Here is a 17,806-nt window from a genome sequence, read left to right on the forward strand (position 1 = left end):
AAGAAGAAGGGGCAAAAGGAAAGAGAATCTCAAATAGACTACCCTGAGATTGGCCTGAGCCAAAACCAAGAGTCAGACTCTTAAACCAACTATGCCACCCAGGCACCCCATGGAGGAGATGACCACTTTTAAAGAATCAACATTGGAAATGGATTACCAGTCTTATCTGAAATTCTTTGAAAGTTAGCAGTTAATGACCACATGACATTAAATTTCACAGAAAAAAAAAAAACCTTTCTAGGTGTTGAGGCTCTGCAGGACTCACTCGTGTTGAAAAGCTCAGGCAACCTAACAGAGTGTTTTGTAAACACCAAAAGGAATTAAAGTGGGAGACAGGAAATGTCATGGAATTTGGAATATCTGAAATCAAAGCTCTAATGTGTGGTTAGCTCTGTAAGGAAATGTTTCCTACTTACAAGAATATAAGGTCAAGCCGTACCCTCACCTTTTTTGGTTTCACAAAATATAGTCCTATAAACAAAGTTTCTCCTTCCTAATTTTTTCCCTTCATTACAAACCTCAAATGAAGTGACCACCTGTTACTTGCATAAAATTTATAAATAGCCACTTAGTTTTATGTTTAAAAGTAACAAACTACTCACATTCCTTCATATTCGTTTTCCTCCTCCCCTCTTTCTTTCTGTCCCCTCATCTGTAGTTTCTAAAGTGGCCAAATCCATTGTAGAAACTCAGAAGAGATTTTCATTTATTTGTGGGACTGCCCAGGCAGTCCAGAATGACCCACGTTAATTGTTGAAGATTATGTAACAGTATATCCAGTTGACTCTGAAAGGTGAATGATGATGCTGCTACTCTAAATCCTCAACTCCAAAAACCTAAAAAATGGCAGAGAAAAAAAAGACTCAAAAGAAAAAAGAGGGATGTTTTGAAACATATAGTTATAACTCTTAGCCTATCTTCTAGAAATGCTAGCTTATGTGGATTAAAGAAATGTTTTCATGAGTAGTGTGCATCTTTATGAAAAGATTCAGATATTTGTCCACTAAACATTCATGGGATATATATATATATAAAAGTTCCATGATGCGTGAAGGCAAAGATTCAAACTCGTTGTGGCCAAGGGCAAACTCATTGTCTTTTTTTAATAGTTTTTTTTGTTTTGTTTTTTTAAAGATTTTATTTATTTACTCATGAGAGACACAGAGGGAGAGAGAGAGAGAGAGAGAGAGAGAGGCAGAGACACAGGCAGAGGGAGAAGCAGGCTCCATGCAAGGAGCCCGACGTGGGACTCGATCCCGGGTCTCCAGGATCATACCCGGGCTGAAGGCAGCGCTAAAGCACTGAGCCACCCAGGCTGCCCTCATTGTCATTTTCTTCAAATTCTTTTTTAGTGTGTTCCCCACACCAGTAAATAATACTGCTATTTGCCAGTTCTACTGAGCTAGATAGAAATGGCCAAGTCACATGTGCCTCTTCTCTCTTACTCTGCTACAATTCATTGATCATTGCAGTTTAGAAGCCTACATCTAGAAGACTGTCTCACAGTCCTTCCTCAGTCAGAATTTATTTATTTATTTATTTATTTATTTAGAAGGGAAAGGAGAAGAAATGCGTAGGAAATATCAGGAAGGGAGACAGAACATGAAGACTCCTATTTCAAATTGGTTTTATTTTTGAAACATTTCATTCAGGCAATGTAAAATTATGCTGCTGGTGGTGGTAATGATTTTTTTTAATTAAATTAATATATAATGTATTGTTGGTTTCAGAGGTAGAGGTCAGTGATTCATCAGTCTTTTGTAAGACCCAGTGCTCATTACATCACATGCCCTCCTTCATGTCCATCACCCAGTTTCCCCATTCCCCACCTACCTCCCATCCAGCGACCTTCACTTTGTTTCCTATGATTAAAAGTCTCTTACAGTTGGTTTGTCTCCCTCTGATTTCATCTTGTTTTATTTTTCCCTCCCTACCCCTATGATCCTCTCTTTTGTTTCTTAAATTCTACAGATGAGTGAGGTCATATGATAATTCTTTCTCTGATTGACTTATTTCACTTAGCACAATACCCTCTAGTTCCATCCATGTAATTGTAAATGGCAAGATTTCCTTTCTTTTGATGCCTGAGTAGTATTCCACTGTGTATATATCTTCCTTCTCCATTCATCTGTTGATGGACAGATGGTAAGACAACAGACAAAACAGACCAAAAATAAATGGGGTCTTTCCATAGTTGGGCTATTGTGGACATTGCTGCTGTAAACACTGGGGTGCAGGTGCTCCTTAAGATCACTACCTTTGTATCTTTGGGGTAAATCCCTAGTAGTACAATTGCTGGGCTATCGGGCAGCTCAATTTTCAACTTTTTGAGGAACCTTCATGCTGTTTTCCAGAGTGGCCACACCAGCTTGCATTCCCATTAATAGTGTCAGAGGGTTTCCCTTTCTCTGCATCCTTGCCAACATCTGTCGTTTCCTGTCTTGTTAATTTTAGCCATTCTGGCTGGTGTGAGGTGCTAGCTCATTGTAGTTTTGAGTTGTATTTCCCTGATGCCCAGTGAAGTTGAGCATTTTTTCACGTGTCTGCTGGCGATTTGTATGTCTTCTTTGGAGAAATGTGTGTTCATGTCTTATGTCCATTTCTTGATTGGATTATTTGTTCTTTGGGTGTTGAGTTTGCGGGTTCTCTATAGAATTTGTATACTAGCCCTTTATCTGATAAGACATTTGCAAAATTTTCTCCCATTCTGTCAATTGTCTTTTGGTTTTGTTGACTGTTTCCTTTACTATACAAAAGCTTTTTATCTTGATGAAGTCCCAATAGTTCATTCTTCCCATTTTAAATCTCACTAGCATCACAGTAATTGAGAACTTTTAAAAAGTCTCTGTGGTAGACTATCCTAACTCACTTATTCTTTTTCATCCTTTACAGTCTCCCAAGTCATGTTGTTTAAGCACAGCCTGTTCATTTTATTTCTAGTGATTTTGTCCAGGCCACTCAGAATCCTCTGCCACCTAGTCCCACCTCTCCATTATACAACCTTTCCCCACGTCAGCACTTGCAAAGGATTCTGGGCACCAGCCAGATTGAACCTGCCAGGGTCTTTAGTCTACTGTGTTTGCTCTTCTTCTCATAGCTGGAATGCATTTATTTTTGGTCTGTTTTGTCTGTTGTTGAAGCTTTCCTCAAAGCTTAAGATTTGTCTTAAAGTCCACCTGCTCAAAAAAAAATGTTACCCATCTCCTAGGTATGAGTTAATCATCCATTCCTCTGTGTCCCAATAGCAGTTAACTATAGTTGCTATACAAAGCAAGTAATTTTTTTACATCACAGTGTATATTTGGCCTGAATCAAAATTCATTATGTACTCATGTTTCTCTTCCTTTTTAGGTCATAAACTGTTAAAGTTTTTGTTAACTGGGTTCTAGAAGAAATACTTGCAGTGACAAAAACCCTAATTTAGGTTGAACATAGTAGCCTCTGAGCCTGAATGCACATGAAGTTAATTTTGTACTTCTCTCTGTTCTAGGGATCTCCAGGAACTTGATGATAGTACCCAGCTCCCTCTGCTTTGCCACTTCTCAGAAACAGCTGAAGGGCTCACCACCATTCGGGCATTTAGGTGAGCAAACATATTTTCATTTTGCTGATTAGGCAATTACATCATCAACAAATATCTATCTGCAAATAACTGATAATGGCTACCATTCTTTGGATGCCCACTGTATGTGCATGCCAGTGTTCTAAATTAAAAGAAAGAAAAATATGGCAATAAATATTCAGAGTTAGTCTAATCCTCTAAAATCTTAACAAGAATAAAGAAGATTGAAACACCATATTGGGAATATACTAACTGTGTAATGAAGACCAAGCTTGTCAATTCCCTAGCCTCAGTTTCCTTATTTGTGAAATGGGGAAATCAACTTTGGTTCTTAGGGTCATTGGGCTAATTGACAAATGTATGGAAAGCACTAACCACAGTGATTAGCAAAGAAGCACCCAATAAGTTAAAATAAATATATTAATAGTAATAATAAGATAAATACTACTAAGCCAAAGTTATTTTAGTTTTAATCAATGCTCTTCAGTTATTACTGGTAATCAATAAGAACCCAAGATTTTTTATCAAGAGTGTTTACTTACCACTCAGAAAATTATCTGCCCTTATTTTTCCTGTTCAAGTAAACTCAGAATAGAAGGTGGCACCATTGAATATTTCATTTAATCTTGGAAATTCACATCTTAAAAATTATGTCTTTTTGGAGCTTTAACTGCAAATATGTTGTGATTTCAATTAGAGATTTTTCTGACCTAAGAAATATTTATATTATTGTATATATCAACTTAAGTCAAAAAGTAGAATATAGAGACACAACCATCCACAATATGTATCACAGAATTTCTACATAAATCTACATAGACAAAAAAAAATCTACATAGACTTCATCATGAAGAGTCACACTTTCTGCAGTGCTGTGTTTTCCCATCAGAGAGCCTTTTATTAGAGATGGTAAGGCTATTTATTGACATCGAACATTAATATTAAGACCAAATTTGTATCCTGATAGAAGCCAGCAATGACCAGTGGTACTCATAAGTTCATCATATTAAAGATCACATTTTTCACTGAATAAGTCCTTTCAAGTTAATCTATTTGAGTATTGAACGTATGCTAGGTACTGCTCTTGATGTGGGTATTGAAAGACTACAAAGACATGGCCTTCCATCCCAGATAAATACCACAAAAAATAGATAGGATAACGTAGCAGGTGGGGGGCAAGAGGTGGCTGGATTCAGGCGAGCTGGTTGATGGAACAGCAGGAAGTTGATGGGTTCAATATATAATAGTCTCTGCTCTGTTTTCTCCCTGAACAAGGTGAGGTTATTTTCTAAGAGTGATGAGGACTAGAATCAGGCAAATGAACTTGAAGGAAATAACAGTTTAGAATGACAGAGGAACTTGACCAAAGTCAAGGTTTAGGCTTTTCATTTACCTTCTTTGCTAGACATATGAACAGAAATTAGCATGATTATTCCTAATTTTACATGAGGAAAAGTCTAAGTAGTTGTAAAAAGAACAAAATACTATGTGGTAAACTGCTTCAAGGCTTGAATTATGATTGGAAGAAACAAAACAACCCAACTTTTATGTAGAAGTATTTATATCATATTTATCCAGATATACATCTTCCAGGTATCATTTCTAAAGTAAATATTAAGTACCACAAATATCAGCATTTTTAAACTAAAGGAGGTTTTAAAACGTGGGGATACTCCTGTTGCTATAAATAAAATTCTAGAGTCTTTACATTTGGTGCTCTTGGTCAAAAATCAAACATGTTCTTTTCTATCCATGTCTTCCTTTCTTCCAGGCTACCCAGAGTCCCCAGAGTCTTCAGCTCTTTTGGAAAGTTAGTATTTACTGATTAGGCTGCTTTTCCTCCCCTGCATTCAGGGTTCGTGGTGTACTCACATGCAGCCGTGAACTCCCTCAAGTAGTTTACCATGAAAGTATCACAGTTAAATTAGACTGATATTTCAGTGACCTTTCCTATTTTTTTTTTTTTTGGTCCAACAGAATAAAGGTCTAAGAATGTTCAGAAGATGAGCTGGATATGGATGAAAAGATACAGACTGAGTGTGTCAAAGTTTCCATTAGGAAAACAGAAGGTTTCTTGCCAAATAGAAACACACAGAAAGAATGTTCACTGCATTTCCACCCCTCCCCTCTCGCTGCTGCTTCAGACTGTTGCCAGTTCCATTTACAAACTCTTTAAGAGTGTATCTGAAACAATATCCCAAAACTAAATGAAGAGTAAGAAGAGTCCGGGACAAAGCACTTTGTCAGATTAAAGTGTTTGATGTTTATCTCAAATATAGCCCAGTGGCTTCGATCCAGTGAGCCCCACCTCCAATCTCCCCATTACCACTGTCCTCTAGGGAGAGAACCCTCTCTTGAGCCCCTGAACAATGAGTTTACTCATTTCTGTGCCTTTGCTCATGTTGTTGCTACTGCTTCGGTGCTCTGCCCCCTCTTGTTCACCTGATGAACTCAGCTCATCCTTTAAAACCTCACTCAGATCATCCTCCCAGTCCTCTGTGAAACTTTGCTTAATCCTCCTTCTCTCTCCCTCCTCCCCTCATTCCCGTCATCTTGACCCTCTGGTCAGTGCAAATCACTCCCATCTTTTATATTCAAGTAGCATTTTGCACATAGGCCATTATATCCAGCTGATGTTTTGCAAAGTCCTTGCTTGTTAATACCGTGCTTACCTCCTTCACTAAAGAGTGGGCTCCTCAAAGGGAAGGGGATATGTCTTGTTTGTACATATATATTCTGATGTCTCACATAGAGTTGATGCTTGCTAAATGTTTCTGAATGAACAGATGAGAATCTCCCTAACACTGCAAATACAGAAAGAGTGGTCCTTACATGGATATATCTCTTTGCAGTTCATATCCATGATTTCTGTAAATCCTGTAATCCTGTGAGCCAGCCTACCTTTTCATTTTTCACTTGTCCCATCTCTAAAAGGGTCGTCACCTAACAAGGTGGCCATGTTGCCAGGAGTGCCCAGCCCCACTCTAGTGAGTTGCTCTTTAGTGTAGGTCCTCCTGTACATGGCATTTAGGTCAAGGCTGCAAACTCATAACTCAAAATGAGGTAATTATTTGGCTCTGATTGCCAGATCCTTTGATTATTGAAGATCAGATGTTGTTGTCTGACTCAGTTATCTGATTTATCTAGTTTGGCATATTGGAATGATCAGATCAATTGGACAGACATCAAGTATCTGCTTTATATTGGCCTGTATGGATGGCTTCGTGGGCCAAGTGAACACCCCACCCAGAACTTCTTCATTTCATTTGACATAGTTATGGTTTAATATAAAGTTTTGCAAATTGATTTGAAGATTCGAGGAAACTTGAGGCAGTCTTTTATCAAACAGGAATCCTTGCTGGGCTGTCAAATGAAACTTGGCTATTCCTTATGAACATAATGCGTAGACAAGTGGTCCATATAAGAATAGTCACAGCCGGGATGCCTGGGTGGCTCAGCAGTTGAGCGTCTCCCTTTGGCTCAAGGCATGATCCCAGTTTGGGGATCGAGTCCCAATATCAGGATCCCTTGAGGAATCTGCTCCTCCCTCTGCCTATGTCTCTGCCTCTCTCTGTGTCTCTCATGAATAAAAAATAATTATCTTTTTTTAAAAAAGTCACAGCCACAGAGAATGAATAGACCACATTTTGACGTGGCATTTCTTCCAACCTTCAAACCAGTTATTTTGATTATATTATCCAGCTTTCCATTGTTTCTCTTATTCAGGGAAAATAACTGAAAAATGAAAAGAGACTATTTTTGCTATTTAGAAAGATTTATTACTGTGTAGCATGCGTTCTATGGGAAAGCAACTCACATGTTCAAATGGACAAGATTTTTATTAGAAGTTTCATTTATAACATAGATTACACACAATTTGGTCTGACGATTTTGATTTCCAAGAATGAACTGAATTTGGTCAGGGATCAATATCTAAACTGTTTTTGTTATAAAAACCCTGTAAATACCATAGACTTGAGAGTTGCTTTCGTGCAATGACCATCCTTACAAATATTTTAGAACCTTGAGGATAAGATATCTCATCTAACAAGAACATCCGCCACCTCAAAGGACTATCATCCTCTACTTCTTTCCATTCACTTTCCTCCTTTGGTTCCTAGAAACACCAGGCAGAAGAAGAAATTTAAAAGTATATATTTGCCTGTTTCACATGCATAGTTTCCTGTCTTCCCTGGTCCCCATCCAGTACCTCCCACCCACCTCTAACTGTGTTATTCGGTAAAATAAAAAGTGCAATAAAAAGTAGGCAGAGCATATTGCATTTCTGGACAACTTACTCTACTTTTTGTAAGCCCTTGCAACATAGGTCATCCCTTGTTTTTGTGGCTACAAAATTATGTGGAAATTTATGAAGTGATCTTTAATAGGATTTGTCATCTGAAAGCTTCCTATTCATAGCAGGGGTCTGAGAAAGGATGAAACACCGGACCACACCCTCTCCAGTAAGCGCGCACCAAAGCAGTAGTAGCTGGGCTTTATTTTGAAGTAGGAGTCCATTTCCTATTCATTCCATCCCATCTGTGTGTGTCACTGTGTTGAGTAAATAGTGTAGTAGTAAGTGTGACTGTTTCTTATTATTTCCCCTGTTGTGTGGCTAACATGGTAATATTTTTGTTTTCTGCAGGCATGAAACCAGATTTAAGCAACGTATGCTGGAACTGACGGACACAAACAACATTGCCTACTTATTTCTTTCAGCAGCCAACAGATGGCTAGAGGTCAGAACGGTACGTTCATTTCATGATTTCGAAATGGAAACCAAACAAAAAAGGGGGCTGATGCAAAGAGGGAGACAGTTGTAAAAATTAGTCTTGTACTGAGATTCACACTAACTTCATTTTTTCCGGACATTAAAATAGCTCAGGTTGTTTATGTTACAGATGAAATTTGTCATAATGTTTTAGTTAATGGCAAGACAAATAGCCCAAAAAGCAAAAATTCATTTTGTGTTCATTAGTCTCTAGATTACATAAGTTAATGGAATGGCAAATGTTTGTATAACTTCAATTTTTTTTTTCAAAAGAGCAAATTTGACAAGTGAACAGATGTGTACTTGTTTCCTTCACTGAGCAGGAGAGGCCTGGAAAGATGGTGACTTTCTATGTTTTAAGCCAGTGGAGGATCATGTTAGCACAAAACATAAAAAGCTGCAGTTAATCACCTCTTGCCTTCTTCTGTCCCTAAAGATAGAGGAGGACAGGCACATGCTTTGGCATCATACAGACTTGATCTAGCAAGTTAATTAATTTGAGTCCATTCCTCATCTGTAAAATAGAAATAAGAATATATACTACATGGGGATATTAGGATGAAAAATAATAATATAAATCCCCTAGTTAACTGACTAACAAGTGCATTCAGCAAATGTCTTTTGAATGAATGGATGAATAAATAAGTGAATGGAAACAGCACCTGCTGTGGTAAGTGGTTCATAAGCTAGCCAGCTGGAGTATGGACCAGGAGATGGATGGAACACAAGTTCCAGAAAGGAAGGAAATGTAATTTGCAGACTGGTCTGCATAAACCACACTAAAAATAAGCTACTTTGGTGGTAATGATGAGTTGTCTGTAATTTTTTAAAAATAATTGTATATCCATTTGTCAAAAAGAAAAGGAAGTTTATCTGTACTATTATAAGGACATCATGTCTACTAATTAAGCATCCTACTATATTCAGACTTTCGAAACTCAACAGACCAGAGAAGATAGATAGTAAAAGGAATTTGATGAGGCAGAAATGAAGGATCCCAAGTTATAATCTGAGTTGATGGATGGATACAGGTTGATATGGATTCTTGGACCCCCTTTGAGCTTAAGTTGTCATGATTTCCCACTGATTTTACAGAGATTCTCTTCTACTATATTAGTTATAATGTAGAAATTACTCAGTGACATAATACAATTATATTTTACAAATTTTAGAGAGAACCATTGATTGTTGATGAGAAATTCCTTCCAAGCTGTGGGGACAAGGAAAAGGGTCTCCTGAATTACCTATAGATAGCATAAAGACAGATGAAGTGTTGCTTAGGATTTATAACAAAGCCAAGAAATCCTATTCAGACCCTAGTTCTTGTTTTAAGCTTCTATTTGTTTTTTAAATTTGTTTTCTTTAAGGAAGAAAAAAACCCCAATCGTATCTGAATAACAGAATTAATCATGAAATAGCTTAATGAAAGAATGTCCCCAGATCATAAGAGAAAATGTCAGTAGTTATCTTTGTTATTTGATTTTTCTTAGGTTGGAGATTGAGCATGTTTTTTAGGGGGTGAGTGTGTTTGCTTTGGACTTGAGGTGAATGTCTGACTTGACTCCTGTTTCTGCTCTTTAGCAGCTCCTACTGTCAGGTTAATGGACAAGTGTTTAACAGAAATCCTCAAGCAAACCATATGTTCTGCTCTCATAGCCAAAAGACAAGATATTAGAGCCGTCAGACTGCCAAGAAAGGGGAGGTCAGGAAAAACTAGAGAGAGTGGCCAGATTGAGAATGGCTTCCTTTAGTTTGACTCACAGCTCATTACTCTAACCCCCATGTGAAAAGGCAGCAGACCAACCTGAGTGTAAAAGAGTTCTATTTCCAGCTCTAGAAATGTAAGGAAAATACTGATGTTTGAACCACGAAACACAGTGTTCTATCCCTTCTGTTACTTGATAATTCATTTGCTAGTGTGTCTTGTCTTTGTTTTCTATGTATTCTGATCCTGCCAAGATTTCCCATCTAGTCTTATTACCAGAGCTCTCCCTTAAAAACCATTTTTTTTTAAAAAAGAATCTTTTGCTTCTATTTCTGATGAGTAAAGGTAAGTTTTGGTAAGGAACTTGTTGATTTATTGCAAAATTCCCGGTGTTTCTGCTGACAGAAATCAAGGTCCAAAGTCTTTGGTGTATGATTTGTCTCCTTTACCTAACCGTATGTGTCAATAAGTTTCTGTAGGTGTGCATACACACACACACACACACACACACATACACACACAGTGATCCAATTTAAAACTAGTCAGATTCACTCTCTCTTCTAAGTACATCGAGAGTGTTCATTAGAACCAGGATATGATTTAGAATATGTGAATATCAGAATATTTATTTGAATATAAATGCTATAATTCAAGCACATATGTTACAGTAGGAGTATTGAATAAGCTAACTAGATAACTCCAATTAGGAAGTAACCGTTCTCTCAATCGTACACATATGAATGACCTCATTACTACTGTGCTCCTGCGGGCATGTCCACATCACTGGAGACAAAATTGCAGTGTGAAATAAATGGATCTTGTGCCAGAAACACGAATGTTGAGATACAGGACCTTGGAGAGTAGGGTGTGAACTGTTCTCTGACCCCCACAATTGGAGATTGTGGGGGTCACAATCTCTACCTTGTAAGTCATTAGAAGAATAAGTAATGAAAATTTCTATTTGGCCCAGTGATTCTGCACTGATCTTACTTACCCACAATATCAACACAGCCCCTCCTTTCTCCATTCTTTGTCATGTTACTCAGTAAATTAGCAAAAATATCTGCTTATAGCAAGTGTCCTTGGAGTTCCCAGAGCAGAAACACAACTGAAATGGTACAAGGAAGGTTGAGGCATTGGGCATAAATCAGAAGAAGCAAGAAAAATTTCCTGATGCAGATCTGGGGATTTCACCAACTCTAATTCATGGACTCATCACCTTCGTGAATTGAAAGAGGAGAAAACTTATCACAGTTTTCTGTGGCAATTTTTCACTTCCTTTCCTCTTAATTCTTAGTTCGAGCTTTCGGAAGCAATGGTACTGAATTCCCTGGACAGAAAATCTCAAGGAGAAGAAAGGAAGAGAAACCAGGGGAAAACACTTTCAACTGGATTCTGGAAGATCCATGAGCCCTATCCAATTTTTGTTTATTCCCTGATTTATTTTAAATACATGGCTCCTGTTTCTTTTCCCGATCAAGTTAAGCAAGAGTTAAAACAATCACAAGTTACTCCATTTCTGTGAGCAAACAGCTTTCCCTATACAAGATATAGCCCTGCACACCATATTCACTTCATATTCATTCTGAATTAGGAAAAATTAAAGATCACCGTACACTCACATCAAAAAAGGGACAAGAGAATAAAAGAATAAAATAATTTGGCTGGTGGTTGAGGAGCTAGACTGTGACCACCCAGGTTGCTTTGGCAGAGGGGGGAGTGTTTCTCCTCTGGGTGCCAAGTGAAGTGGGCCACAATCGTGTGCAACGTGTCACTACAGCCTAACCTTTGAATGCTGCTTACGTTCTCTTGTTCAGCACGGCATTTGCTCTTCAGCCCTCTGCACTAAACAGTTCCAGTTCTTTGGCATCGGTGTTTCCATTTGCGAAAATTGTGTAACTGTATCTAAAGCCTTTCTTTCCAAGGCTTTGTCTTGCTGTGTGGTGAAAGGATAAAAGAAAAGTCACATCAGGAAGCCAAAAAAGAAAAAAGAAAGTCTTTAGAATCAACAGGCTGAAGTGAAAATAGTCTTCAGGATGAGCCTGCATAAGCATCGATTTTATGAAACAGCACGGAGCTTTCTTGTGTGTTCTTTTCTTGTGTGCACCTATCTTGTCATTTGGAGGCCCTGATATATTTTCGCAGATCCTCAGTGGTACCAATGACTGGTACTTCTGAGGGCTATATATGGAAAGGGATTGTGTTGCTGTTAACTATTTGCCAGTCTATTCTATAGGAAATTACAGTTTTCACTGTTGTCTGACAGATGGATCCACAGCATTGAATCACTAGAAATCTGAGAAAAGGCCTTTCTTTTGACTTGGAAATCAAAAGCTTTTCCCTGGAGGAGGGTGTGGAATTCACAAACTCGATGGAAGTTCTAATTTCTCCCTATACAGATAAAATGTTCTGTGGTGGGGCCTCCTTTCAGAACTGGCAGTTCCCATATGCTGCATAGCTTCTGCTTCCTAACCTGAATCCCTCAGTCCATTGTATCATTTTGACCACAGGTGTTTTTTCTGCTGAACTGATTGGTGAGGATGTGTGGGGGACTAAGCAGTAGAATCAATGCTGCTAGTGGCCCCTAAGTATTTGCTCTCCTCGTGTAAGTTCTTCTCCTCGTGTAAGTTCTTCAGACCTAAGTTCTTCAGACCGGCTGCATCTCCTTTCTTAATTTATTGCCTTGAAACCATTTTGTTGTTCATGTTTGCAGAGAAAGAAGATGTAACTGTAGAATCACTTTGTAATTCATTAAACTTCTTCTGTGGAGTGGTAAAGGAAGTGGAAAAGTAGGAGGCTAACACAAGCTCTTGCTATCTGACGATTTCACCTGTCTGTACTCTTGTACAATTTGAAGGCAGTTAATGGAATTTAGCGATTTTGCTATGAGTTTTCTGGATAAACATAGTGCACAAAGGAGCTTCCTTTCTTATGCTAATCAAGGTAAAATTCTGATCAAATGCCTCCAAAACTTTCCAGATTCATTGCAAAAAAGGTTTTGGTTTTGATTTCATTTTTGTTTTTTTAGAAAAAAGATTTTTGAGTAGTGGTAATAATCCAGGAGAGAGCTGAAAATATCTAGTTGGTATAACTAGAATGATGAATATTTTTATAACAAAATAACTTTGTTATAGCTACTAAACTGCAGACATACTGACTTTTAAGCTCTCATATCTATTTGAATTTAGTAGATTTTGAAAATGGGGGATCCCTGGGTGGCGCAGCGCTTTGGCGCCTGCCTTTGGCCCAGGGCGCGATCCTGGAGACCCGGGATCGAATCCCACATCGGGCTCCCGGTGCATGGAGCCTGCTTCTCCCTCTGCCTATATCTCTGCCTCTCTCTCTCTCTCTCTCTGTGACTATCATAAATAAATAAAAATTAAAAAAAATAAAAAAAATGGGTTCATCCCCTGAAAATGTGTGTGTGTGTGTATATATATATATATATATATATATATATATACACACACACTATAGGAAACTATACCTTATTGCTGAGATGTCAAAAACGTTATCTTTCTACATTATTGTTAATAAAAAAATGAAACAAAAATAAAAATAAGAAAAACAGGGAGGCAAACCATAAGAGACTCAAATATAGAGAACAAAACGAGAGTTGCTGGAGGTGAGGTGGGTGGTGAGGGGATGGGTGAAGTGGGTGGTGGACATTAAGGAGGGCACTTGTTGGGATGAGCATTGAGTATTGTATGTGGTGATGAATCACTCTATTCTGCTCCTGAAACCAGTGCTGCACTGTATATTAGCTAATTTGAAGTTAAGTAAAAATATATACATTATATTTATATATAAATTTTGACATATTTTATATACTGGACTAATAATTAAAATAATAGTTTCAATCATACTGGGAACCTTACAAGTAGTTTTAAAAACATTAGCCATGTGAAAGAGACCAGAAAATATATATTAGCTCACATTTACTGATCAGCCTCCTCCCTTCCCTCCCTTCATCGGTTTTAACTTCTCCTGCTGGCTTTATGGCAGGATAAGGCTATCTATCTATTGCCAGAATTACCACTTTAATTCAATAGAAAATAATTTAAATTATCATCTAACTGTATCTACCATTTAGTTCTATATAATGAGAGAATCCAGGCCTTGATATAAAATATAAAGATTCCATAGTCAATTTAATTGGTGGGAGGTTTGAGAGAAAGAGAAAGAGGAGAGAGAGACAGACTTGAGTGCATAATGTTTTGCATTTCCTTTATAATATTTATATTAGGCCAACACTCTAATTTCTGTTTGTTGAAGCTCAGTGATTATTTTGTTATCCTTTTAGAAGAATGTATGCAATTTTGAAAAAGAAAAGCAAGGTGGAGGCATCACAATTCTGGACTTCAAGTTATGTTACAGAGCTGTAGTGATCAAGGCAGTAAGGTACTGGCACAAAAACAAAAACATAGATCAGTGAAAGTCCAGAAAATGGGCCCACAGCTATATGGTCATTTAATCTTTGACAAAGCAAGAAACAACATCCAATGGAAAAAAGTCTTTTCAACAAATAGTCTTGGGATAACTGGACAGCAGCATTCAGAAGAATGAAACTGGACCACTTTCTTTACATCATACACAAAAGTAAATTCAAAATAGATGAAAGACCTGAATGTAAGAGAGGAAACCATCAAACTCCTAGAGGAGAACCCAGGCAGCAACCTCTTTGATCTCAGGCATAGCAATTTCTTACTAGACACTAAGTTTCTGGAGGCAAGGGAAACAAAAGCACAAATGAACTATTGGGACTTCATCGAGATAAAAAGCTTCTGCACAGCAAAGAAAATAATCAACAAAACTAAAAGACAGTCTTCAGAATGGGAGAAGATATTTGCAAATGACGTATCAGATAAAGGGTTAGTAAACGATATCTAAAAAGAACTTATCAAACACAACACCCTAAAAAATAATCTAATTAAGAAATGGGTAGAAGATATGAATAGAAATTTGTCCAAAGAAGACATCCAGATGGCTAAGGACACATGAAAAGATGCTTAATATCACTCATCATCAGGGAAATACAAATCAAAACTGTAGTGAGATATCACCTCAGACCTGTCAGAATGGCTAAGATTAACAACGCAGGAAACAACAGGTGTTGGTGAGGAGTGGAGGAAGGGAAATCTTTCTGAGGTTCCTCATAAAGTTAAAAATAGAACTAGCTTATAATTCAGCAATTGCACTACCAGGTATTTATCCAAAGAATACTGATTTGAAGGGACACATGCACACCAATGTTTATAGCAGCATTATCTACGATAGCCAAATTGTAGAAAGAGCCCAAATGTCCATTGACTGATGAATAGATAAAGAAGTGGTATACACACACACACACACACACACACACACACACACACACATATGCAGAGTGGAATATTACTCAGCCATAAAAATGAATGAAATCTTGCCATTTGCAAAGATGTGGATGGAGTTAGAATGTATTATGCCAAGGTAAATAAGTCAGTCAGAGAAAAATAAATATCATATGATTTTACTCATACATAGAATTTAAGAAATGGAACAGATGAATGTGGGGAGATAAAAAAGAAAAAGAGAGAGAGGCAAACCATTAAATAGACTCTTAACTATAGAGAACAAACTGAAGGTTGATGGAGGGGAGAATGTGGGGGGATGGGCTAAATGGTTGATGGGCATAAAGGAGGGTACTTGTGAGGAGCACTGGGTGTTATATGTAAGTTGATGGGTCACTAAATTCTCCTGAAACTAATATTACATTATATGTTAACTAAATGGAATTTAAATAAAATATATGTATAATTATATATATATATATAAAATGAATGAATCAGGCTCTTCTTCCCAGTTAAGTTCAGCTGGGAGGAAGTGGAGAATAGAAATTAATAAATGCCTTATTTCAAATCCTTAATGTGTACATTACCCACAGAAATTTCTCAGAGGCTGAATGGCATATTTCTTTATATCAAGCTCAGAAGAGGGCCTTGTTCAAAGTATCCTCTAACACAAACTTACTCTCTCAGACTCATCACAGAAACTTCCTATGAGTCTTTTTAAAAAGATATAGAAATTATAAATATACAGTGTAACTTCAGAAGTATTAACTTTACACAGAGGGCTGGAAGGAAAAATTCATATTGCTATAAATATTTTAGAAGTATTTTGGGAGCATGTTGGCATTTGTCAGATGTTAAGAGTGGCCCAAACTGGTTAGATTATGCATCCATGTAGTTGTTGCTTCAAATAAAGTGAAAAAGAAAAATAACTGTCTAATTGGGTTGTGACAAGTTGTTAACACATGATCCCATTGGAAGAAGCAATCAAAGGAGTATTTACTACCTCTTAGGAACTTACTGCCTCAAGAAAGTAACTCTGCACAATTTCTTTCTTTATTCTTTGTAAAGATCATGGAAATCATTATGGAATTAAATTTTAGTGCCTCTTTTAACCTTTGATGTTTTACAATGCACATAAACTTTTAAGCTTGCTTCAAACATTTGAAAATCATCCAGAGGAAAAAAGACATCCTGGTACATAGAGGTGGTAAAACATAATGGGTATTTATTATTATTTTTTTTTTTTAGTCTTTTGGAAGTCTTTGAATTAGGTATCGTTTCTATATTCCAAAGAAACTGAGTTTCAAAGGGATTTAAATTATTTGTCTGGTAATTGGCAAAGTCAGCATCTGAGCCCAGATCTCTGAATTCAAGGTTGGGATTATTGATTGCTCCTCCAGAGTCAATCTTTGGAGCTGTTTAAAAAGAGGCAGGAATGCACACATGTGAGCTGATTTGAGTAACTTCATTTGTTAACTCCAGTATGTTAAACACTCTGTTACTATCATTAAAGTCTTATCACCTAATTATTAGTTGTTTTTTTTTTTTTTTGAGAGATCAGAGACATATCTAGCTAGAAAGATCACACATGAGATGAGACTTGAAATAGTTCTAGAAGTACTAATGCCTGAAATGCCTCCAGTTTCTTGGACATAGGACTTAGCAGCATGAAAAGTTTTTAAGATTTCTTTTTCAAATGATAAGACATAATAATGGCTAAGAGTGCCAGGAAATGGAGAAGGAAGTAGAATTCGAAAATGGACATATGTGGGGCACCTCTGGGTGGCTCAGTGGGTTAAGCATCTGACTTTTGATTTCAGCTCAGGTTATGATCTCAGGGTCATGAGATCAAACCCTGTGTTGGGCTCCGCACTGGGCATGGAGCTTGCTTAAGATTCTCTGTCTCTCCCTCTGATTCTCCAGCACCCCTACTTCCAACCCCATCCCTGTGCTCTTTCTTTCTCTCTAAAATAAATAAATAAAATCTTAAAAAAAAATAAAGATAGACAGATGTGCCCTGTTTCTTATTTGAGTTAAAGACTGGCCCTCAGTGAATTTTTGAAATTTCACAAAAGAGTTTATCACTGAGCCATAGACAATTCAAATGCTCTAAGAGAGGCCCACATTTCCCATTTATGAGCACATGTAACCCTTATTCTTATTTATATGGAATCTGGAGATTTAATGTCCCAGACTCTGAGCCCAGATATTTGACAGTTTAGATATGAATCTCAACAAGTTAACCAGATGCAAATTTTTGCAGAGCCCTTACTATATCACATAAGGGAGCTAGATCACAACCCAGACATAAGCATACATGAAATTTAAGGTAGTAAATCAAGTTCCTAAATAATTACTTGTCTGGCAACCTATTGTGATAGGAAGGAGGGCACAGGGGAGGGGAGGAGAAAAAGAAATCCTACTTCTGACACTGGTTGGGC

General features: G+C 37.4%; 1 protein-coding gene across 10 annotated transcripts in view; it reads left to right on the plus strand.

The window, feature by feature from the left end:
* Positions 1-17,806, plus strand: part of ABCC9 (ATP binding cassette subfamily C member 9) — a 152,806-nt gene that overhangs the window by 114,887 nt on the left and 20,113 nt on the right. For all 10 annotated transcript variants that reach the window (XM_049102228.1, XM_049102223.1, XM_049102230.1 and 7 more), the window contains 2 exons: positions 3,491-3,583; positions 8,208-8,310. In XM_049102228.1, coding sequence (XP_048958185.1) covers positions 3,491-3,583; positions 8,208-8,310 — 196 coding nt within the window. The remainder of the gene's footprint in view (positions 1-3,490; positions 3,584-8,207; positions 8,311-17,806) is intronic.

The sequence above is a fragment of the Canis lupus genome, chromosome 27, assembly GCF_003254725.2.
Source record: "Canis lupus dingo isolate Sandy chromosome 27, ASM325472v2, whole genome shotgun sequence".
Classification (NCBI taxonomy): domain Eukaryota; kingdom Metazoa; phylum Chordata; class Mammalia; order Carnivora; family Canidae; genus Canis; species Canis lupus.